General features: G+C 37.3%; 1 protein-coding gene, 1 long non-coding RNA gene and 1 pseudogene across 3 annotated transcripts; 1 reads left to right on the forward strand and 2 right to left on the reverse strand.

Moving 5' to 3' along the window:
- Nucleotides 1-2,473: 2,473 nt before the first annotated feature.
- On the reverse strand, nucleotides 2,474-10,858 carry LOC105058270 (uncharacterized). The gene is made up of 4 exons (XR_012137123.1): nucleotides 10,705-10,858; nucleotides 8,480-10,247; nucleotides 3,301-3,462; nucleotides 2,474-3,194 (listed from the first exon to the last, which is right to left on the reverse strand). It is a non-coding gene; the product is annotated as an uncharacterized lncRNA (long non-coding RNA).
- LOC140850887 (diacylglycerol kinase 1-like) lies at nucleotides 3,837-8,480 on the reverse strand (annotated as a pseudogene).
- Nucleotides 10,859-11,186: 328 nt separating the features above from the next.
- Nucleotides 11,187-18,178, forward strand: LOC105058065 (microtubule-destabilizing protein 60). Of its 2 annotated transcripts, XM_010940844.3 has the most exons (10): nucleotides 11,189-12,218; nucleotides 12,327-12,375; nucleotides 12,497-12,574; nucleotides 14,185-14,304; nucleotides 16,537-16,635; nucleotides 16,751-16,810; nucleotides 16,910-17,004; nucleotides 17,294-17,359; nucleotides 17,444-17,483; nucleotides 17,638-18,177. In XM_010940844.3, coding segments are annotated over exons 1-9 (1,404 nt in total). In that variant the 5' UTR covers nucleotides 11,189-11,382; the 3' UTR covers nucleotides 17,445-17,483; nucleotides 17,638-18,177. The 2 variants fall into 2 exon arrangements, with proteins under 2 accessions (XP_010939145.1, XP_010939146.1); XM_010940843.3 differs by lacking the exon at nucleotides 17,444-17,483 and having other exon boundaries at nucleotides 11,187-12,218; nucleotides 17,638-18,178.
- Nucleotides 18,179-25,091: the final 6,913 nt, after the last annotated feature.

Here is a 25,091-nt window from a genome sequence, read left to right on the forward strand (position 1 = left end):
GGGAGGGCATCATTAGTCTCACATTGGTTGTGAATCAAGGAGAACTTTGACTTATATAGGAATAAGCCATCCTTCCCACGTGAGGCATCTTTTAAAGATCAAAATCGTGAGGCCCATTAGCTAAAGCGGAAATACCTCACGTGCTGAGCCATGAGCCCTTAACCGCAATAGTGGCATCCCAGGTAGGAGACCACCTTTGCAACTATAGGGTTCCTTCTGATTGTACACCAGTTTGTGGTAAAATAAAGAGGACACCTCCTATTTGTACACAACACCTCCTATTTGTACACAGACTCTCCCTTGACTAAGAGGCTATATTGTAGTGTAGAAGAAAAGAGAGGGCATCATTAGTCCCCCATTGATTATGAGTCAAGAGGAACTCTGGTTTATATAGGAATGAATCATCCTTTCCATATGAGGTACTTTTTGGAGGGTAAAATCGTGAGGCCCATGAGCCAAAGCAGACAATACCTCACGTACTGAGCCATGAGCCCTTGGCCATAACAAGTACTATAATCAGCCCATAATCAATCCAAATATACATATAGATTCATACTACGGTATCCCTCAGTCCACATGGATTATTGATCAAATCTACTCTAATATCATTTATAACAACTTAGGAACTCACTCAAAAAGACTCATCGAAAAATATTATTTGAATTTTTTGATCTTATATAAATACCTAATGTCTATCCGATACATGACCGATGTGAAACTAAACATACATTTACATAACCTTCACAATATTTTCTTCTTTTTTTATCTTCAAAAAATAAAAATATAAAATCCAATACAATAAAGATGTTTGATTCTCCTATTTTTATTTTTTATTTTAAAAATAACTTATATAATTTATAAAAAAATTATTTTACTATTTTTAAAAATAACCTTTTAAACCATAAAATCAAATTAAGCTTAAGCTTCTGCAATTTATTTCTCTTCCATTCTCGAAGATTGCTACTCGTCCCCTCGACCCCCACCGGCTTCACCAAGAAGGTCCTCCTTTCCTCCCTCTTGCCTCTTCTACTTAACCTGTTCTTCTGGTCCTTAAGTCCCTCACCTCCTCTTGGCCCCTCCTCTCCCTGCTATCTCGTTTAGCTCTCCTTCCACTCCGACACCATCTTTTCTCTTGATCTCATGTATCATCCATTCAATGATCGCTAGTCACTCTGTGCCTAACATCCACCATAGAGATTTTCTATGTTTAGCTCCCCCAATGTACCTTTCTATTTTTTATCATGAAAAATAAAAAATAGTATTGTCTATCGATCATGTTTTGTTATCAAAAATTTTGAAAAAAAATAAATAAATCATTTTTAAGAAAAAATGACAGCGAAGTCTAAATTCCGCAATCAACGAAATGCTGGACTACGGGACTTGCAACCAAACCCTTTTGTTTCTTTCTCTGACGTGAGACAATCTGGTCCATGTACTTGCATTGACTTGGATAAACTGTACCATGGAAATGCCACCGGGAGCCACCTACCATGACATTGGGCTTGGTTTGAAGAGAATTAGCCGTGGACTAGTGGTAAACGTGTTAAACTTGTGTACCTAATTATCGCTCCAGTTTGAACGTCGTGGTGCCGAAGACCCGGAACACCGGATGCGTTTTAATCATCGCTCCAGTTTGACTTGCAGGTTAGTCACTACACATAAGATCAGGTATAGCACCTGATTTTTTTTTTGTTTTTTTTTCAAAGAAATGCATCCAGAGTCCTTTTTTTCTTTTCGGTAACCATCCGGAGTCAATTTGATGAGATGGTAGATTTTAAATGTATTAAGTATGTTTTGAGTTTACAAGTTCTAAAGATTTGGTCCAAATCGACTTAGGACACCAATCTGAGTTTAAATTGACTTACTATATATATAATATGACCCTAAGCGAAGAGAATAATTGAGTATCTTAGATATTATTAGGTGTATTGAGGGTTAGAATTTGTAAAAGAATCTTGTACTATATATGTAAGCTCCCATCCTTTATATATATATATATAGTAAAATTTTTGCATCATCTCCGCCTATGAATGTAAGTCGACAAACTGAATCATATAAACATTATGTACTCTTGTTCTTCTCTTATTATCTTCTTGTTCTTTTCTCTTTTTTCTTCTTGATTCATTATTCTTCGTATCTGTTGCAGCAAGGTCTATCTAAGAATGGTGGGGAAAGAAGTGATACTTGAGGGAGAAGGCATGCAACCATGATAAAATGCTGCCATCCTCCTCTGAAAATGCAGCCATCAACCCCTATACCTCAAGTTGGCTCCAAACCCCGACATGGATCCTCTAAAATTTGAGTAATCAGCTGATAATCTCTCATAAAATTCTAGAGATGCATGCTGACTTTGCGCTGTGAAAAGGTTATGACAGCCATGCGTGATTCACAACGTAGCAACACATAAAGCTGATTCACAACTTGGCAAATGTGGCCACCCTTCTTGCACCCAAACAACACCTTTCTCGAAAACTTTGTTTGATTCACAAGAGGTGGGCTCAGATAATAATTCAGATATAAGAGGGTGCAAGTGTCCTCATAGTCATAATAACCTAGCATGACATGACATTTTGCTCCCAAAGAATGCCACGTAAGCTTGGATTACAACTTTAGCTAATGTCATTGCCATGACGTTAACTTAATCCACCTACTCATTTCTCACAAACCAATAGTTTTACACGTATTTCATCATTGAGCTCGTCATTCCAATCTATAATTTTGTTTCCTTTTCTCCTGGAATCTATCGAAGTGACATAGAATCCTATGTTCCCTCCTCAGCATCATCGTCGCTAAAATACCTTCCACCACCCCAACAAGCCTTAATGATCACAGAAGAAACAACAAAATTTTCCTCCTCTCTCCAAATGGAACAGCCACCTTCCATTTCAAAAGACTCACCATCCCCAGGAGAGGTCAAACAGCCTCCACTAACAGCCGCCACCTTTCTTCCCTTCCAATCACCCGGCATCCGAGATCGAAACAGGAGCTTACTCTATGACAGGCATGAGCTCGGGTCCCTCACAAGCCATCTCGGCCGGGCCTTTTCACCATTCTGGAGGTCAAGCCCCAGTAGAGGTGGCAGCACTTTATACGACTCCTATGAGTTCAGAGCTGTGGTAAAGCAGCTTAATGGTGCACTGCATGCAGCCCATGGTGGCTTGTTGCTCGATTCCAACCCAAGCTGTCTCGATCATCTGAACATGAAGAAGAACAAGAAGCTGAAGCAAATCACAGGACCGGAAAAGGGAAACAAGACAAACTATGCTGGCTATGAAGCAACAAGAGGACGACCACTCATACCAAAGATTTGGAGGAAGCTGAAAAGGGTCTTGTTTAGAAACCAATCAGCATGAAGCATGAAACGCGCCCCAGAGCCCTTGATGTGCAAAGTGAACTTAAAATACATATGTGTATTCTGTATCCAAGCAATTTGCCAGTCCAAGGATCTCAAAACTTTTAGTCCTAAAGAAATAGTGAAATCGAAGAATATCAGTGCACATAAAAATAAGACACATAACCATGAGGCCCTCATCTAAATTGTGTACTACTTCATTCTCCATTGTGCCTACTCCTGCATATCATACTCCTTTTTAATCCTAGAATTACGATGCAGAATGAACTCATTTATGCAGGCTCACACTTTATCAGGAACAATAAGAAATAAAATACAACAACGATAATTCCCAAATTTGGTAATTAGAAAGTGTTATGGATTTGACAGTCAAGAGCATCATGTTGAATCCTCAAAGCAGGAGGCATTGGAAAGAAGCATGCATAAACTTGATCTTTGAACATGGGAAACCAGTCATTTATCATCAGCTATTGTTCAGAAAAAATGAACTCCAGAATGGAAAGGATGTATATAGAATTATGGTTCTCCGTTATCTACAGAAAAATTTCATGATATATATATTTATAGCATATCAGCAATGATTTGTGAGACATCACAAGAATCACCAATATTGCAGAAAAAACAACAGCTGATGAGAAAGACAATCAACTTGCTGAAGAGCTGCTGCCCTTGGATAGACATCGCATATAAAAACATAATTGTCATGACAGCATCTGGCAGTGCTGCACAAACTAATAAGCTTTTTCAGATATCTAGCAGACTCGATCAAAGCTCTAGTGTCATCTCCTGAAGGAGGGCCCCCTTCTGTGAGGCGGTGATCATCACATGGCTCATTTCAGCATTTTCAAGCACATCAGTTATTATGGCAGCAGCATGACCAAGAGGCTCCTCTGCGGCTCTCTTGAACATGAAAGCCTAAGAATTTCATCATGGACAAAATTGAATGCAGTTATAATCTATCAGTACATCATGTACATGAAGACAGCAATGGATAGGGGTTGAACCTGGCCATGACGAGATTTTACTAAAGTGCAAGGTCACTGAAACCAAGCTTCTCCATCTACTTGAACAGGGAAGTGAGCAAAGAGCTGAATCTTGATGGATTGCTCTTGTGCCACCCTCCGAGGTCGAGAAAGCCCAACCTAGCATGTAATCTGTTAGATAACTCTAAATTGAATTTTTGTGCATTCAAAGAGTCATAAGTGCCACCAATAGTTGCTAGTTCAGCCGGTTGGTACCTTCCTCTCCAAGTGAGAAGTTTTATTTTGTCCAAACTAGAGGGATGGTGATTAGTGAATAACCACTGTATTCACAAAAAAATAAAAAGGTTGTAAGTGCCTTACTGTTATACTTCATGGACAACCCTAATCTTATTCTAGTGAGTTCAAACACCTACAAATTCAGTTCTGAAAAGATTTGGCTGCCACCTGAAGCTCACCTAAAGCTTTGGCTGCTTTATAGGCCAGACCCATGTTGCTATTAGTTTGACCAGGCACTACAAAGAAGATGATTTATGACCCACACTCAACTCGAATGAGAAGGCATAATGCCACTCCTGATGCTAATATATCAGGACATTAAATTCCATGTTTAGGCTGATTGCAAAAGCTACGTAAAAAACCACATTTTATAACAAACCAACCAGAAGAAATTGAACCTCCAATTTTAAAAAAATTAAAAAAAAAAAGAAACATAAAAGAATCTTAAAAAGCAAAACCGCTTTTATGAGCCATATTAAGTTTGTCTAGGGGTTTTTCCTTGTAAAGCTTATAAACAAACAATTCAAAAGAGGAAGTGCTTTTAGATTGCCATATATGGTGATGTCACATGCAGGTTGCCGCATATGGAACCAATCCCGACATCCATACTGTCAAACTCATGGTTGTGGATCACCACATATGGTCACCTAAAATGGTCCCTTCAAATAAACAAACCCAGGACAGCAATACAAGGCAACTTTACATGTTGGATTCAATTTACAAAATGCAAATTAATAGGGGAAATTAATACAAAAATATTATGTTAGCATGTATATGAAAAATATTTTGTACCATAATATATAGAAGTTTCAAGATGAATAGCAGAAACTCAATATAACTTGTTTTTGAGTCATCATGTGAAGCAGATAAGTGAGTGAGATGAGCAAACAATTGCCTTTACGACTTTCAAGAATAGGCAGAACAAAAAATTGTTGGCCAATGATTGATGAATAACTAATGATGATTACTCACCTGTATTGGATTTAGAGAATATACAATGGTGCCTGAGTGAATCTCCTCATGGGGCACCACTTCTTTTGTTGATGAAAATGAGGAGGGGTCCGGCATTGGGAGGCAGATCAATCAGTTCATACTCTTGTTTCGTTCCTAGTATCTGAGAATGATCACCTTGAATGAATGAAGCAGTTCTGCCTGACACTGCCTCCATCTCCCCCTTGCAATCACTTTCACCGCTTTGATGCTGGTTACCCGCATCAGTCACTCCATTACAATATTCTCCATTACCATGAGAACCATTAGATGTTAGACGAATATCTGCTGTGCTTCCTGGAGGGATGTATGTCACTGGTGCTACTGCTATTAGCTGAATCGGCAGATAATTCCCTGTCATGCTTGTATTTTTTCACTCTCTTCTACATTGTTCGCCGAACCGTCCCGAACCAGATGGTTCCGAGCATTCCAAGCCGTATCGGCGGCAAACCAGAATGGTTCAGACAGGTAAATCAAGACATCCGACAAGGGAGAGGGAAAGAGAGGAAGGGAGAGAGAGAGAGAGGAGGGGAGGGGAAGATGGGACGATGTAGCCGGAGGCTGGCGGTGGCCCGTCGAGACCATTGGAGGGCCACAAAGGCCTCCGTGGCTCTGTATCACCCGATAGAGCATTTAAACAAGAGAGAAAGAGGGAGAGATAGGGGCCTCTGTGGCTCAATATCATCCGATAGGGTGTCTAAACGAGAAAGAAAGAGAGAGGTGGGGAGAGCGATAGTATTGGTGGGACGTGCAGCCAACGGAGAGGCTGTCGGAGGGCATGGATAGCCGCCATAGCCGTCGGATGGCATAATCGACGCATGTGGCACAGCTTGCATGAAACAGGGGTGCGCCCCTATTTCATAGATTTTTTTTTTATTTTAAAAAAAATGGATTTACGTTGAAGTCGGCAACAATTTTGCTAGCTTCACTTAGATCCGCCTTTTTAAAAAAAAAAATCCATAAAACAGCAGCACACCCGACGGCCACAGTGGTGAGCCAGTGGCCCTCCGACGGCCTCTCCGATAGCTTCGCCTCCCTGCTTTTCTTTCATTCCTACCCTCTCTCTCTATCTCTCTTTTCCTCCTCTTTGGTTACCTTCTTCTCCCCTGTGTCGGTTTGCGCCAGTCCAATCTAATATGGACCTGTACCGGCTCATACCACCGGCCGGCCAACATGGGTATTAGTTCCGGCTCTGACTTCCTTGCTCTCCTATTAATGTCCTCATACATACATGAGATGCCAATTCATTTTCCCCAATTGTTATAGAACTCGGAAGACCACTTGCTCGTGTACTGCTCGAGTCCTTCACCATCAGAGGTGATAAAAAAAACAGAAGGAAATTAAGTGTTCAAAACTTCAAATGTTCTGAGGTCACAAATCTCACCTGTTTCAGGAGGCATGATTGAGTGACAATCAATGTGCACTAGCTGCTGACACCACATACAGCAGCAAACAGAAGAGCCACCAAGAAAGGATCCACTGCAAGGTTCTTCACAATAACTACAAGGTGTTTCTTCAGGTTGATCTGCCACTTCAGTCCACTGGTGGATTACATGTTTATAACCAATCATGGGCACAGATTTGTTATCTCTTTGTGCTCTTGAAGAGCACATCAAATGCATAGCCGCACCACAAACATCATGGCAGTGTATGTAGTTATCCAAAGTCATCATCTGTCAAGAGGTTGAGGTGATAAAATCGATTCCAAACATACATGACACTTCAGACCTTTTGTATGAGAAATAGATTCTATGCTCCAAACATGAGATCTGAAAAGAACTTTATGCTTTGTTTTTTGGATTTGTCTTTAACCTTGCTATAGTCTTCATCCAGGTGGAATCATGGTTGCCTCCCCCTCTCCCTCTCCCTCTTTCTCTCTCTATCCATTAGGGTTTGAGTTACGGTTTCCCTCAGCCCTCCCCCTTCCTTCCTTCCTTCCTCCCTTGATCTCTCCCTCCCTCTCTCCCTCTCTCTCTATGTTGCTCTGCTAGGGCTATGGTTCCTTGGCTTTCTCCTTCCATCACTCGTTATCCCTCTCCCTCTCTCTCTCTCTCTCTCTTCCTTTCTCCTTTTCTCCCTCATCCCCTCCCTCTCCTTGTTTGTCGTACACCCCAAAATGGCACAGCATGGACTTATGTAATATGGAGCCAGTGGTCAACCGGAACAACCTCTAATACTGATTCAATAAACCTCATTAAATTGATATTATGCTTCTACAGGGAAAAAGCATTTGTTAATGTGAAGGTTCCAATAAAAACAGTTTCTATATAAGTAACACAAAACAAAATTCTGCCATATCAAAAGAATCATTGCCCCACTTGAGAAGAAACATCCCGAATTTTTCTTTAAACCAATTCATATTTCAGTAATTTAATGGCATCATCATGTTCCTTTTTTACAAATAAAGCTATCCAATTTAAGAAATTCCATCTCGGAGGTCAAGAGTGTAATTCATGCATCACACAGGATAGACATGTTCCAGATTTTTTAAAAAAAATGGAGCTACTAGATTATTAAGCATGGGTCCAAATTTCTAGCAATCTTTGTGTGTATTCATGAACCAAAACAAATAAAACTGAAGTACAAAATATGCAACATCTGGGAACTCCAATTTTGATGTATGTACACATGAATAGCAACCGTTATTACCTCATGAGGTGACTTTGTAAAATATAAAAATATTGCATTGAAAGCATCAAGACCATAAAACATCAAGGAACATCATTACCATCAGACTAGCTGTTACTCATGTAATGCCAGCTTTCAGTTCACACCACGAAGTATATTTATAACTTTATATCGGTAGGTATACCCGGCCAATTAATGTACTATCAACAACACCTTAAGAAAATGAAAAGTGGAAAAGTGGCTAACTCACCCAATTCAAACATCTAACATATTTCACTCCAAAAAATTGTGATCATCCCACCATTGTTGCTTCAACAACACAATATTAAAGAATACTATCCCACCAGTTGATAAGATGTGATCTGATGAGAAAAAAATAGTGTACAAAAGCTAATCAACAAAAAGTAAGTAAAGAACAAATATGAGTGAGACAATCTGCAATCAACAAAATAACTAAGCAATAATAATTTATCACCCCATGAAAGGCCTTAGTTTTTGCTAATGACAGCAATATAATTACTATGCCAACTATTTATGGTGGCATGCAAGATGTCAGTTTGATAAAAGGAAAACTGCCAATGGTAGTGCCAGTTGAAAAGATAATTATTACAACAAAGCCATTCCAAGTGTCAACAAACGATAAATATAAAGATCCATCCCAGTGCATGAGTTGTGATCTTCCACCTACAAGACAATGTCAATTTTTCATACAGCATATCAGCAACAATATTTCTTAATATGAAAACCGGTATACAGTAACCAGTGGTCCTTCAGCATTTTCCTTTATATGCTGCCATGTTCATATTAGGTTTCTGCTGCTACTGAAGTTGCCCCACTTTTTATCTTTATAAGCTACATCATACATTATATCTTCTCTAGCATGTATAGGAACTTTTCAATGACAAGTTAACCACCAAGGGCAAGAAGATTCATTTTAATTGGAAAATACAAGCCCTCAAGCATTACTTCATCAATCTATTTGCTGCTAAACTATCACCATATATCTGTTCATTTAATATAGCTTGTATGAAAACTCTCAATCCACTCAATCATAAGTGCCACTGTCAATCATAAAACAGTAATTGGTGTAACCATCATGATAAATCAATTCTCCCACAAATGATTGGCTGAGGTTAATTTGCTTGGGTTTATGAATCTAAAAAGTCTCTCTCATCACATATTGACTTCATGAAGCACCATGGGATAGTTGCCAATTGTTCTATTATCAAAACTTGGAAGCCAGGAGAATGTTGGCTCTAAGTGCGAACCTTATGCAGACAATACATGGAAAAGTCCAATCAGGAGGACCAGTACTCCACCAAATTTTTGCCTCATCAAATTAGTTAAAAGTAAATATGAAAAGCAGAAGAATTGATCCAAAATATGATTGGAAATTAATTTTTGAAACTCGATAAAATAAGGGTGTTTCCAATCACTGATCTGAACCTACATCTACTAGCTTTAAAACTCTCAAATGAAAAAAAATGATACTCCTGCTTCAGCAGATAAAGGCCTAAAGAGTTTACTTAAAAAGGTCCAGATACACATAAACCTCTGATTTGATCTCCTCTCATCAGCACATGCACTGGGGATTGGTCCAAGAAGATGCTGCTATATCTCCCAAAAATAAAAAGCAAACTGATCATACCAATTACTATGATACAAAAGTAATTAAGATCAAATAAAAAAAAATTCCTATCTTTCCAACATCAATTTGGACATATGAGATGCTTATCAAGACATTGTAAAATGATACGTGGAAGGATCAATTCTTGGGTGGACATATCTCATTCTAACTCCGGTTTAATAATTTTCACATTGACTTGCTCTAAAGGAATGCAAACAAATGATTCCTACCTGAAAGTGCCAGCAACAGTAGAGAACAACAAATTTCAAGATAACCAATAAACCCCAGCAACATTACATAGTTTTCTTTCTGGGGTGAACCTGCACTGGTACTGCAAATCTGATTGAAGAAGGGTATGCTATCACAATCTTCATAAACTTCAAATAATTGACTACATCATCAAAAAAAAAAAACATAAACATAAACCATAGCCAACCTGAAAACAGGTAACCAAAAGATTAACAATGATGAATTATGGATAAAGACAATGAAATATATACATTTGGCTCATTCCAAAACAGAATTACATGTTACCAACCACGAGTCAGCAGAAGGGAAAGAATCCAAAAAAAAAAAAAAATCATAAAAAAATTTGACCTTCCCTACTGATTAATACTATCAAAACTAACGGAAATCTCTACTGCTATAACAGCTCTCATATCTACAGCACCAACTAAAGTGAAACAAACAAAATTTCGTGGAAAAATGGAAACTTTCAAGCATTGCTATCGATCATTGTTTAAATAAAAAAAAAAACAGAAAAACGAGGAAATCGCTAAATAAAGGAAAAAATAAGAAGGGAAAAGAAGAAAAACGGGATAAAAAAGGAAGGGGATCCCTAATCTCACCCAAGGGCTCGGAAGTGATAGAATCGATCGAGAACGAACTCGGAATTCCCGAACCGGCAGCCTTCTGAATAAAAAAGCACCACATAAAGCTACGCCTTTTAGCGTACGCGCTCCGTCCTCGACGCCTCGTGTCGCTCCAACCGTCGGCGGATTAATAGATGGGCATCAATCTTCCCAGCAGGTAAGGAGAAATTATTCCCTGCACTGCGTGCACCACGTGGCCGTGCACTTCTTGTCCCAGCCGCTCGTTCCTGTAAAGGTTCACCGAGTAAGTGGGGCCCGCCAAAACGACTGGTTATGATTGGTGTGTGCACTGATCGCCCGGTGCTTGTAGTGTAGGAAATAAATTCTCAGGAGCCAAACCAATCCAACGGTTACAACGAAATATTATTTAAAAATTCTCTTGCTCGGGCCCTTCAGAAAAACTAGCCGTTACTGGAGTGTTTTTTCTTGGGTGCGGTACCGAGAGCTTCTAAACTCTTCGTTCCCTTCTCCCCGAACTCCCCTCTCTCTCTCTCCCTCTCTCCCTCTATGAAACCCTAGCATTCGTTCTTCCCATTTTTACCAAGAAGTTCTGAACCCGATTGAAAGAGAAAGCCAGAAAAGACCCCTTCTTGATCCAGTTTTCTCTCCTCTAAACCTTTTTTTGATCTGATCTGGGGCTCAAAGAATCCCAAGATGGCAACACCGGTAAAGAACACACACGCCTCTCGTTTTCAAACCTCGGAAATCTGCAGGGTTTCCGAGAATTCTGATCCCAACCTCCCCATTTCCCCCCCTTCCCAGAAGCCGATCAAGTCTCCGGCGATCAAGTCAGCACGGTCGAAGAAATCGGCCCCTAAAACCCCTAGTCGTGTCGTACCGCCTCCTCCGTCAGCCCAAGAGAGGAAATTTATCGTCGTCAAGAAGAACTCCAGGAGAGGGGGGAAAGGGTTTGATTTCAAGAAATGCCGGCAAGAGGCCTATGAGGCCCTTCGGGCATCCCAAGAAGAGTTTTTTCATAAGGATCATGCGACTGGTGCCACTGGAGTTGCAGACGCATCACCTAGCGAAGGCCAAGGGATGAAAGATGGAGTAGGGAATGATGGAGTGGAGAAAGATCAGAAGGTCAGGAGCCCGAAGAATATGAATCAATCGAGAGGAACTTGGTCTCCAGAGGTGGAGGATCTGGATGTCCAAGTTCTGGAGGGCAGTGCGAAGGTGAGGAAGATGAGGAGTCTCGTGATGGAGGAAGCGATGAGCAGTATCCCTGAGACAGGCTCGGGGCGGGTGAAGCATTTGGTGATGGCATTTGAGAGCCTCCTTTCCATTTCAAAGGAGGGAGAGGCTGTGAAGAATGAAGATAGAAAGCCAAGAGCAATGAATTGGGCCTTGCCAGGCTTGCAGCAGGCTACAAAGACTGCAGAGACCCAGGTTTCATCTGCATCTATTTTCTCCTCAGCAGAGTTCTTCCCTTCGCGGGACTTTGAAAGGGATTCGAGGTTGTACTCTTCAATGGACAGTAACAGTGACAGGTTAGTGAGGCTGAAAATATATTAAAGAATTGGGATTTTTAATTTATCATGTTTTTTTCCCTTAGATTTTGTTGTATTGAAGCTTATTGTAACTAAATTGTTCCGTAGATTGAGCTGGGGGAGTAGGACATCTGGTGGCAGCCGAAGTAGGCGTAATGTAAGTATACTTCTTGTTTCTATGACTCTGTTTTCTTTGATACCAGCCATTATTGTGTTGGAGCTGGCACTGCAATTTTTTGGTATCGGAATTAACAGTGGAAGTTGCTTGTGCTGTCCAGAGCTCTGAGTTTCCAGGAAGGAGCTGGAATAAAAAGCTAAGGGTAACAAGCCAACAGCCATTCAAGTTGAGAACTGAGGTGCTCTCTTACATTCATATTTTGATCTTTGTTATACTGCTAGGTAGGACAAAAAGATGTGGAGAAGGGATGAATTAAATGCAAATCTGTAATTCTAGAATTAACAGTAGCCAACAGATACACAGGACTGGAGGTTAACTAGATTTTTCGATCTTGCATTGCAATTTAATCATTAAATGACATTGAAATATGAGAACTGAAACAGTACAGTTTTACACTTGTTGTGGATGCTTTTCCGAACCCGAAGTAAGCAAAGGGTCTATTGTTATTAGTAAAATGAAATATTAAATGATTGAAAACTTTAGAGAAATAACAAAATCTACAATCAAAGGCACAATAGATGGACTGCAGATGTTTGAGCATGCTCTCCTCTTTTTCTTTTTTTTTTGTTTTTTTTTTATTATAGCAGTTGCAACCTTATGTAGGTAGTTGTTCAAAGTTTTAAGGATGAGCTTCCAAGGTCAAGATTATAACTTCAGACATAATTGGATACCCTGCAGTGTCCTGAAGAAGATGATTACATAATTTAGATGCAACATGGTTAAAACCAGCCAGTATTCAGAGATAGGATCTTTCATGAAGCTATATATCTTGGGACACAGAAATTCTTAGTGATGGAGGCATTAACTGAGCATCCTATAGCCAAAATTTCCAATGTGTTTGATAAGATTGTGAGAGGGAAATTTGCTGTTGCAGTAGTTGATTATAGCAGTTGCAACCTTAAAAGGAATTGATGATGAAATCAATAATCTTTATGTGATGACTTTGAATTTGAATTATGATGGATTCATTTTACTGTACATTAGAGAACATATTATGGTGTACATTGAAAAGAATGGATACCGAAAATCTCTCTTGTAACCTGAAGATGTTGGGACAACACTTGCAGGGACTAAGGATCACCCGGAATGGGGGTCACAGGGGTTTGAAAGAGCAATGATATGTTGCATGAAGGAAGATTATATGTTTAGTTATGATAAATGAACTTGTAATGGTACAAAAAGTTACATTTAAACTAGTCATCATATGATTAACAAGAAGCAGAGTTACTGGAACAAATTGCTGCACATTTGTTTTGGTTTGGTAAAGCAAATGATAGTGGTTTCATCAAAGTTTTGTTGAATTTATAGAAAAAGCTATGGTTCATGAAAGGTAGAACCAAAGTGTTTGGCAATCTTTTAAGCAGGAAGCCATCAAAACACATAATCATCTGATGGTTTGTTTCTTTTAAGAAGACAGAAAATGTGGCAACATTGAATCATTAAAGCAGTGAACTAGATAGAGTCATTTGGTATCAGGATGGAGAAGTTTGTTTTGAATTGTATTCTGATCTGGAATGCTAGTAGCTTGTGGAGCTTTTGTCACTGCACTCTTCTGCTGAGATATGAGTAGTCATTGCATGTCAACTTCTCCTTTGTGTTCTTTTCTTGGTTAAAGGGAATGCTCAAATATCATATTGTAATTTATACCAATTCCATCTTAGGTTTATTAATTTTAACCAGATTCCTAAAATTTGTGTGCTATAGTAATTATAAGAAACTGAATGTAAAAATTGGCACTAATATATGCTGATTATTGTAAATTTAGCCATATATGTTTTGTTGTCACAGCAAAGAGGAAGGTTTAAAGAAGAACAATTCCTTAAGAAAGTCAAAGAGATGCTTGTAGAGGAGGAGAAGAAACGTATACCAATAGCACAAGGCCTCCCATGGACCACTGATGAAGCAGAGGTGCCCTTGCTGTTTTCTATCTATACTTGAATTAATTAACTTGAAATGAATGTTGACATGTTGTAGTATATTATCGCATTGATATCTTTGTTTGAAATCTTTTAATTGCAAGATCTTCATATTCTGGCAAAGAGGAATTTAATTTTTATGCACAAGATATCATGCTGTTTGCTTGAAGATTCTTTAAGGTTTATGAATAATGTAAACTCATATATCTCACAGTGGAATATTCAGCTAATAATCAACTAATATATGTCTTTTAGCCTAGAGAAAACTATGGTAGCTGTAACCAAGAGAAGCTGGCAAATTACCAACATTAGCTGATTAAAACTAATATTTGATGTTATGGATAGTTAAATTCGATTAACTGTTATGGATTCCATTCAATCATAGATTATATAAAATGTTTTAAATTGTGAGCTTTTCTGCTGCATGAGAATGAAATTGATACCAGAAACTTAACTGGTGGGGTTCTTTTTCCAAAAATACAAGCATGGCTTGGTTTTAGTTTGCTGCAAAATATTAGCCTTCTCAATTTCTAAAACTCAAAAAGGCATACATTTTGTTTCTAATTATGAACAAAAGACTTAGAGATATGCATTGCCTTTTGCACCTCACTTTTATAGTCTCTACTTACAGGTGTTTCCATGCAAGTTAGCTTTTCAAACTGTGTTTGTCCACCAATTATTTTGTAGTTCTGTGGAGCACTCATTTTAATTTTCTTGTAGTTCCATGTATTATTCGCTATGTTATTATCTCATCCCATTTCATAAGAACATTGATCTCCACTGTTTCATTTTTCTTTATTCACAAAAAATTCTGGGCCAGAACTTTGAGGTTTGGCTCTACCTCTAATACCACCCTGTAGAATTTTTTTTGTAGTGATAAATGCACAAAGAAATATTGACTTTGAAGAAGAAAAAGAGTAGATGAGGATATTTAAGTCACTGATTTACATGCAAACCTGAAGATATAATGCAAGATTACCATGAGTTTAATGAACAAACAATTGCATGTTATGCTCTACCACTCTAATCTATTTAGTTACCTCAATTGATTAGTCTAAAAATTCTTTCAAAAGGATAGGTGACAGTACTTGCTTTTCATTTTATTTTCAACAATTTTGAAAAAAAAAAGGATCTGTAAAGAAAGAATCCTGGTTTGGATTTTTATGTGGGTTTCAAGTATTGTGCAACCATACATCCAAACATACACGCACATGATTGCACATACATGCATTTTTACACGCACATGATTGCACATACATGCATTTTTACATAACATACGATCATTTTATTTTCAACAATTTTGAAAAAAAAAAGGATCTGTAAAGAAAGAATCCTGGTTTGGATTTTTATGTGGGTTTCAAGTATTGTGCAACCATACATCCAAACATACACGCACATGATTGCACATACATGCATTTTTACACGCACATGATTGCACATACATGCATTTTTACATAACATACGCACATGTATACATACACTCTATGTATTGTGTACGTACACAACATAGGTGTAATATATCTGCCCTAATTTATATAGGCAATTGTTGTTATCAAACATACTGACTGAAACCTTGTGGAGCAATTCTACTTAAAATCTTTTTGAGAGACAAGTGATAATGATTCTATTCTTGTATGTGTGCAGAACTTTTATCCCAATTTTTCATGCAAATTGTGTGAAGAAAAACTGAGTTCCTGATGTGAAACTTCATCAACTAAAATAAGTATATCTTGAACAAAATTTTTAATATAAAGAATCACATCTACTGAAAATTGACCTGCCTTATCCAGCAAAGATGATAGTAGTGACAGCATGTTTTTACCAAGAAAATTTATGACCTGCATTATAAATAATGCTTTGTGAACAATCAGTAATATCATTGAAGATCATTGATTGAAGATTATTGATTGAAGATCAATCAATCATTGAAGATCATTGACAAGTTAATGTGATCAATCAGTAATATTTTCTCACCATCAATTCAATTTAAGGAATTAAGGAAAATGTTAAGATTTGAGAGAATTTTCCTTGAGTCACCAGGGAAAAAATTAAATGTTCTTGACCAAATTATGTCCCTCTTGCAACAAAGCTGCGTAGGATTTGTCAAAAGTTTTTGTCATTTTATGGAGCATTATGATATCTTGGTTAAATCTCCACTCTCTTTTTGAATTCAATATCATAATTTTGTCACTCATCTCCTGACATCTGGTTGTAACATTCTCAGTGCTTGGTGAAGCCCCTTGTAAAGGAAAGCACTGAGCCAATCGATATTGTTCTTCACAGTGATGTGCGTGCTGTAGAACGGGCTGAATTTGATCATTTTGTGAGCTCTCCACAAAATATTGACATTATTAGCAACATGTACATACATTATATGAACTTGTTGTGTTTATTACCTGAAATGTTAAAAGGTGTATTTGTTTTGTGTATTTATTTAGATTGCAGAACGGATGACTTTTGCGGAGCAACTAAGGTTGGAAAGAGAGAGGCAACAAAAGGTATATGTATGATTTAAAGACTAGTATATAATCCTCTAATTGATATTTTTGTATCATCTTTTTTGTACTCCTCTGAATTATCTTTTATTTATTATACAGTTGGAAGAAGAAGAGGAAATACGGAGGCTCAGAAAAGAGCTTGTGCCCAAAGCTCAACCGATGCCATACTTTGATCGGCCTTTCATTCCAAAAAAGTAAGTATTGTATCGTAGAAGATCCATTTCAACCTGTGTATATGCTCCCCAGACCCTCATTCTTGCTCTCCACTCCTTTGATCAATCTACATCTTCCAACCTTTTGATGCATGCAATGCCTCTAATTTTGCCTTTATAACACCATTTTATTGAACTGTTTATTTTCATTTCCCTTGAATTAATAGCATTTATCCCGAACATTTCCATTTCGATTGAAAACATTATTACATAGCTCGTTCACATTCCTGTGATTAATCAAACCAAACTTTTTTTTTTATATATATTAAAGGTCAGCAAGACCTCCGACAATCCCTAAGGAGCCAAGATTTCATATTCGCCCGGTAAACTCATCATGGTATGTCTTGAGTATCTCTTTCTAACTTCTAGTTCAAACAATTAGAGCACATGGATTATAGTATAATAATTGCTCTAATTGCAGATATAAATGTTCTGAAGAAAACTTGCATGCAATTTGAGAGGTTCTTTTTTTTTTTCCTTAAGCTTCTTTTTACGTAGAATAAAATCATGGTGAAAAAATTTATATATCTAGCATGTAATATATGCATATTTCAATTCGAACATCATCAGAATGTTATTCATGGATAATAACACTTCTCTGTTGATCAACTTTAGTATCTCGATGCTGGGTAGATGACGGATGATGTTGCCACCTGACAACAGTTTCCCTAAACCATCAAACAACTTATGAAAGGTCATCAACAAATTTAGGATGATGAAAGGCTATGCTTCAAGACTCATGGAAGATCCGCTGCAATATCTCGGATGCTTGTATTCAGAGGTTGCATTTTGCTTTCTCAATGCACTCTCTGTTTCTTTTTTCAAATCATTTGTTCCCATCCCTGGAAGAGGTCATCAGGGGATTGGTCATGCTTTGGACTAACTTCTGATGGGAAGATATTATTCATATGTGTTTATAATCAGAAGAGCCTTGACATTTGTTGCACCAAGAAAGTTTCAGCATTAATTGTTAATTTGTAGAGCTAGTCAAATGAATATTGCAAATGATAACCAATCAAATGTATGAAAATCCTAGTGTCATTTAGATGTCTGGAACCCACTTTACCTTCCATTGCATTTTTCTTAGTTTGAAATTTTATCAGTTTAAACAATGTCCATATTTTTTAGAAATGCATATATCTGTAATGTTTAGTCAATTTATTTAGTTTCTTTGATTTCTTTCCCATCTTAATGGAGGAAATGTTACCACCTTTCCATTGTGTTCATGCAAAAAGAATCTGATGCTTAATATCAGATGGTGAGATATTTTAATTAGTGGGTTATGGGGAGATTTAATTACTTTTAGCAACGAACTAAGCTGAAAATCCTGTTTCACTTCATAAATCTCCAGTTCCAACAGAACATCGCCTTCTGAGCTCTATTTGGAAAGCAACATATGCCCCTCTACAAACACAAACACAGAAGGCACGTCCAAGACAAATCCAATTAGAGCAAAAGCTTTCAAAGTCAATCTATAGAAGCTGCACTCGCTCAAAGTCTTGATTTAGTAAACTTGTTCAGCCAAAAAGAAAAACTAGACAGCCTTGAATAAAGCTCCACCTCTTCAATGATCCAAGTTCCTTCAATCAAGAGATTAATGATCTCAAACCTTTCTTCCTTTCTTCTTAATCTTCTCTTCAATCAAACCATCTCAAAAAGGCTAGGCAGTCCCTTTCCCATGTCTTAAAATCAGGTTCTCTTCCACCTATATATTTGATGCAAATGTGTACATATGTATATAAAGTAATATGTGTAGTAGTGTTCCAATTATCTTCTTATTAATTCGGTGCAGGGGTAATGCCATCATTTCACATTTTGGACTTTGGTCAAGGGCAGCAATTTTTATATTGGCCTTTGAGGTATTTTTGTATTAAAAGTTATGTTATTGGGGGGTTAGGTGATTATGTGATTTTTTTGGGAGATTTCTTATGTAATATGTGTTGGCTCCCTCAAAAAGCCTTAAGGTATATATAAGTTTAAAACTTCTAGCTTGCTCCATCAGCTTTTAGTTACTTTTTCTAGGGAGAGATTCTGCAGAAAGCTATAGCTTCAAACCAGCTAGGGTTTTGAAGCATTAAGAGGTTAAGGTTTTGAGGAGTCAACCCCGTGATGCCTTTCGATCGCTTTACGCTACAGTACGCATGAGAGGCTAGCAAAAGCTGTTGATTTTCTTTATTGTCCTGATTTGAAAGTGTTCAGATTTCAAATATTTCTCCTAATTTTGGGTGAATACTTGATGTTCTATTTTGATCTACTCCTAGTACCAGTTGTTTGTGGAAGATTTGGCATGAGTTTGCTATTCTGAAAATTTTCAGCACTTATTTTCTAGTTTATCTACTCTATTTTTTGTTGTTGTTTGCATCAAATTGATATCAGAGTAAGTTCTTTCCTTGTTGTTGTTTGTTCATAGGTTTATTAAGTTTTGAACTATGAGAATGATGGCCGTAAGAGATGGAAGAGGAAATCGTGGCCATAGGAGCAGATGTGTTACTGTTGAGAACTTGAGATGTTTGAAGCACTACAAGAGCAAGTTTAGTAATTTATTTGTTTGGTTATTCAACTAAATAATAACCATAATCATGGGGATGAGAGCGACCGAGAATCTGATCATGTTAGGGAGGCTGAAAATGAACTAAATCATGTGTCAAAGGCAGAAAATGATAGCTCTAATGATGGACGCATATCTTTTTTGGGAAGACCTGTTCATCATAATAAGAGGCCTCAACTATGGGAAACTTGCATTGTACGTGCTCTACAAAATTTCAAAGAATATAGGGTTTAAGTTTATATTGCAAAATTTGATGGAGACATAGAAGCAAAAGAATTTTTGGACTGGATAGACAGCATTGAAAGTTATTTTGATTGGAAAGAAGTGCCTGAAAAAAGAAAGATGAAACTTATAGGAGTAAAGCTAATAGGTCCAGCTTCTACTTGGTAGAAATGCTATCAAAATGATCAAGAATCAAGGGAAAAAAGGAAGGTTAGAAGATGGGACAAGATGAAAGAATAGTTAAAAGCTCAATTTTTGCCTTGGGATTATGAACGGACTTCGTACGAAAGCATGTAGAACTTAAGGCAACATGAGAAAATTGTGGAGTACACCCATGAGTTTCATAGATTGTCATTGAGAAGTTATTTTGTTGAAACTGAAAGCCAAAGGGTCAACATATATGTGAATGGTCTCAGAATAGCCATACAAGATCAAGTAAGCTTACAATGGCCTTATAAAGTGAGTAATGCTTATCAACTTGCATAAAAAGTTGAGGCCCAGCTCACTCATGGATCCTCTAAAAAGATTAGAAATGATTGCAGCAGTGGTGCATCAATTAGTAAGGTGAGTAATACTGCTCAAGGTGGTCGAATAGCAACTCCCACTCGTCCTAATCAACAAGTGACTGTTAATAATGGGAAGGAAGTTCAAACATAACAAAACACTCAAGGGCCAATGACTAATAAATGCTATAGGCACTTTGAAGTTGGGCATAAGTCCAATGAGTGTCCAAATAGGGCTAATGTTTGTGTTAATCTTGCTGAGAATCATGAGATAGAATTTAAAAAAAAAATTGCTAATATGAATTATGTGGGTCAACAAGTTGAAGCTTGCGAGGTGTATGGTGTTGAGAAGAAGGAATTGAAGATGATAAAGTTAGCAAAGTGCTTGTCATCCAACATTCCATGTTTGCACTGCCAGTTAACAACAAAGATGACTAGTTTTGTAAGAATATATTCTGAACGCATTGTATCACGGGAGGAAAGCTTTGCAATTTGATTATTTATAATGGAAGTAGTGAGAATCGATTGCTCAAGAGATGGTGGATAAGCTGAAACTCAAGCTAGAGAGACACCCACAACCATATCACATTCTTTGGTTTAACAAAGAAAATGAGGTAATTGTCTCCTCAAGATGTCTTGTTAATTTTTTCATTGGATTTTTTAAAGAGTCAGTGTATTGTGATGTGGTGCCAATGGATGCTTTCCATATTCTACTTGGCCGACCTTGGCAATATGATCGAGGTACACTCCATGATGGCAGCAAGAACACTTATTCTTTCTTTGTGAAGGATGGTGATAAGAAGAAAAAGCTTGTATTGAAACTTATGAGAGATGATAATGTCACAAGGAAAGGGGTATTCATCTTCTCTTCTAAATATGAATGAGTTTGTAGATGAAAGCAAAAAGAGTGGAGTTATATATGTTTTCATCAGGATGGAAGAAACGTAGCTACAAATGGTGCCTGAAAATGTGAAGGGCTTTTGGAGAAATTTGCTAATGTTATATCCAAAGAATTATCTGATGGTTTACCTCTCATGAGGGAGATATAACACTATATTGATTTGGTACTGAGGGCTACACTACTAACCCTATCACACTATCGAATGAGTCCAAAAGAGCATGATGAACTTTAGAGGTAAGTTTTGGAACTTCTTAGGAATGGCTTTATTCAAGAGAGCCTAAGTTCGTGCACTGTGCCAACTTTGTTAACTCCTAAGAAGGATGGGTCATGGAAAATGCATGTGGATAGTAGAGCTGTTAACAAGATAACAATCAAGTATTGATTTTCAATCTCAAGATTGAATATTATGTTTAGACATGTTATCGGACTCTAAAATCTTTTCAAAGATTGACTTGAAGAGTGGTTATCATTAAATAAAGATAAGATCAGGAGATGAGTGGAAGACAGCTTTCAAGATCAAAGTAAGGCTCTATGAATGGCTGGTTGTGCCGTTTGAGCTTTCAAATGCTCCCAACATTTTTATGAGATTCATGAATCAGGTGCTAAAACCTTTCATTGGGAAGTTTGTTATTATCTACTTCGATGGTGTATAGCAAGGATGGCAAACATCATGTAGAACATTTAAGGGTTGTCCTAGAGCTTCTGAGGCAAAATAAATTGGATGCAAATGCAAAGAAGTGCAGGTTTATGAAAGAAAAATTGGAGTTTCTAGGATTTTTTGTTTCAGTCAAGTGTGTAGAGGTGGATTTGATGAAGATTCAAGCTATTATAAGTTGGTGTACTTCAAAGATATTGATAAAAATTAGAAGTTTCCATGGCTTGGCAATTTTTTATAAAAGATTTGTCAAGAACTTTAGCATTGTAATGGCTCCAATTACAAAATGCCTCGAGGATAGAAAGTGCACTTGGAATGCAAAGATTGAAGAGAGTTTTCAAGACATAAAGAGGATGATAACAAAAGCACCAATACTAGCCTTACTGAATTTTGATAAGCTCTTGAAGTGAATTGTGATGCACCCAAGATTAAGATTGGAGGTGTTTTAAGGCAAGAGGGACATTCGGTGGCATACTTTAGTAAGAAACTCAATGAAGTTTGATAAAACTATTCAACTTATGATATTGCGTTTTATGCTACTATCCAGGCCTTGAAATTTTGGCATGATTATCTGATCCAAAGGGAGTATCTTCCATTCATTTTATGAAGCTTTGCGACATCTAAATTCTCAAAACAAGTTAAATAAAAGATATGCAAAATAGATGGCATTTCTGCAAGAATACACATTTTTCCTGCAATATAAAGTTGGTGTGCAAAACAAAGTGGTTGATGCTTTGAGTAGAAGGGTCTACTTATTAAAGACTATGCCTACTAGTGTTGTTGGCTTAGAGGTGATTAAGGAGCAATAGTTAGAGGATCCTTATTTTCAAGGAATACTTAAAAAACATACAGCAAAAGATAGCATAGTGTGTGCAGAATATGTTGTTAATAATGGATATTTGTTCAAAGGTATTAAGTTGTGCATACCCGAGGGGCCCCTAAGAGATTTCTAATTGCTGAACTACATGGAGAGGATTGTGGAGGTCATTTTGGTAGGGAGAAGACACTGAATTTGATGGCTGATAAGTACTTTTAGCCACCTATGAGATTCGATGTGTATCGACATGTTGATAAATGCTGTACAAGTCAAGTTTTCAAGGGATAGCAGCAAAATATAGGCCTGTAAACCCCATTATCAATTCCTATAGCTCCATGGGTTGAAGATAGTATAGATTTTGTGTTGGGATTACCAAGGACAATAAGGGGAGTTTATTTCATTTTCATCGTTATGGATCGGTTCTTCAAGATGGCTCATTTTATTGCTTGTAAGAAGACTTTAGACGCAACTCATATAGGAAATCTTTTATTTTAAGAAGTGGTCAGATTGCATGGGGTGCTTAAAATTATCACATCTGATCAAGATTTCAAGTTTCTTAACCATTTTTGAAAGACTTTATAGAAGCTATTGCCGACCAAATTGCAGTATAGAAGTGCGTATCACCCCCAGACAATGGGTGAAATAGAAATGGTTAATCACAGCTTGGGAAAATTTGTTACGGTGTATTGCACAAGACAACAGTAGGCAATGGGACTTAATCCTACCACAAACTGAATTTGTCTATAACAGCACTATCAATAGGTCGACTGAGAAGAGACCTTTTCAGTTGGTGTATGGGTGGAATCTGAATCAGGTTGTTGATCTTGTGGATGTATTAAATCAGCCACGAGTTAGTGATGATGCTATTGCTTATACAGAAAATTTGAAAGAAATTCAAAAAGAGATTCGAAGAAAGCTGATAGAAGTGAACAAATGGTACAAAGAAACTATTGATCGCCATTGAAGGTTCAAAGAGTACAATATTGGGGATTGGGTCATAGTTTTTCTTCGAAAAGAAAAGTTTCCACTAGGCACTTATCACAAGCTGAAGAGCAAGAAGATTGGCCCTTGCAAAATCCTCCATAGATTTGATAAAAATGCCTAAGAAGTTGACCTCTCTTATGATTTAGATATTTTTCCCATCTTCAATGTTGCTGATCTTTATAGTTTTCATAGTGATTTGAGATCATAAATGCATAGTACTAAAGGTGAAGCATCAACATAGCTATCTAGAAACATGAAAGATACTTTTGAAAGAGTAATCCAAGTATAAGAGATCAAGACTAGAGCATGTCCGATTCTTTATTAAATAGGTAGGAAAGCCTGATCATGATAACTTATGGAAGGCTGCCAAAATGGCAACTTGTATGGAGATGAGTTCTTTCTAATGAGGGGAGGATGATACATATGTACATATGTATACAAAGTAAAATATTCAATAGTATTCTAGTTATCTTCTTATTAATTATGTGCAGGAGTAATATCATCAATTTATATTTTGAGCTTTGGTCAAGGACAGCAATTTTTATATGAGCCTTTGGGGTGTTTTTGTATTAAAAGTTATGCTCTTGGGGTGCTAGGAGATTATATGGTCTTTTGTTGGATTTCTTTATATGTTGGCTTTCTCAAAAATCCTTAGGATAAATATAAGTTTGAAACTTCCGATCTACTCCATCAATTTTTACTTATTTTTTTTAGAAAGAAATTCTACAAAGAGCTACAACTCCAAACTAGCTAGAATTTTGAATTATTAGGAGGCTAAGATTTTGAAGAGCTGACTCCACCACACCTTCTAATTCCTCTACCGCTACAGTATGTGTGAAAAGCTAGCAAAAATTGTTGATTTTTTTTCTGTCATCCTAATTTGAAAATGTTCAAATCCAAATATTTTTTTTCTAATTTTGAATAAATACTTGATGTTCTATCTTGATCTAGTTCTAATACCAATTATTTGTAAAAAATTCAGCATGAGTTTATTGTTCTTAAAATTTTCAACACTTATTTTTTAATTTATCTACGGTAGTTTCTGTTGCTGTTTACACTTTGACATATCAAGGACACATACGATGAAGCCATGTCTCAGCGTAACAAAGCCAAATTTAAAGCTTTTCAATGTACTTCTCAGCAGCTGTTGTCATAGGACCCAAAATAACAACCAGAAAAAGGAAAAAAAATTGAAAACAGACCTCGATGTAAAGCCTCCCCACCTCCACCCCAGTCAGGAATCAAGTACCAATCAAGGTTTCAATCAGACCCAAAAAAAAAAAAAAAAAAAAAATTTGTGATGTCCAGGCCCGGGCAGGCATCCTTACTAGAAGACACCAGACAATCATCAAATGATGGCCAACCGATTTATATCATAATCCAGAGCCCTTTGCTCTCGAGTAGTTTTTTCCCTTATGCTCAAATTTCAGGTTGTCTTC

Source organism: Elaeis guineensis, chromosome 15, assembly GCF_000442705.2.
Source record: "Elaeis guineensis isolate ETL-2024a chromosome 15, EG11, whole genome shotgun sequence".
Lineage (NCBI taxonomy): Eukaryota > Viridiplantae > Streptophyta > Magnoliopsida > Arecales > Arecaceae > Elaeis > Elaeis guineensis.

Coding starts and splice junctions, on each gene's coding strand:
- LOC105058065 (XM_010940843.3), top strand. CDS start 11,383: ATGGCAACACCGGTAAAGAACACACACGCCTCTCGTTTTCAAACCTCG. Junction 12,575..14,184: donor CATTCAAGTTGAGAACTGAG/GTGCTCTCTTAC, acceptor TTGTTGTCACAG/CAAAGAGGAAGGTTTAAAGA. Junction 16,636..16,750: donor GGGCTGAATTTGATCATTTT/GTGAGCTCTCCA, acceptor GTATTTATTTAG/ATTGCAGAACGGATGACTTT.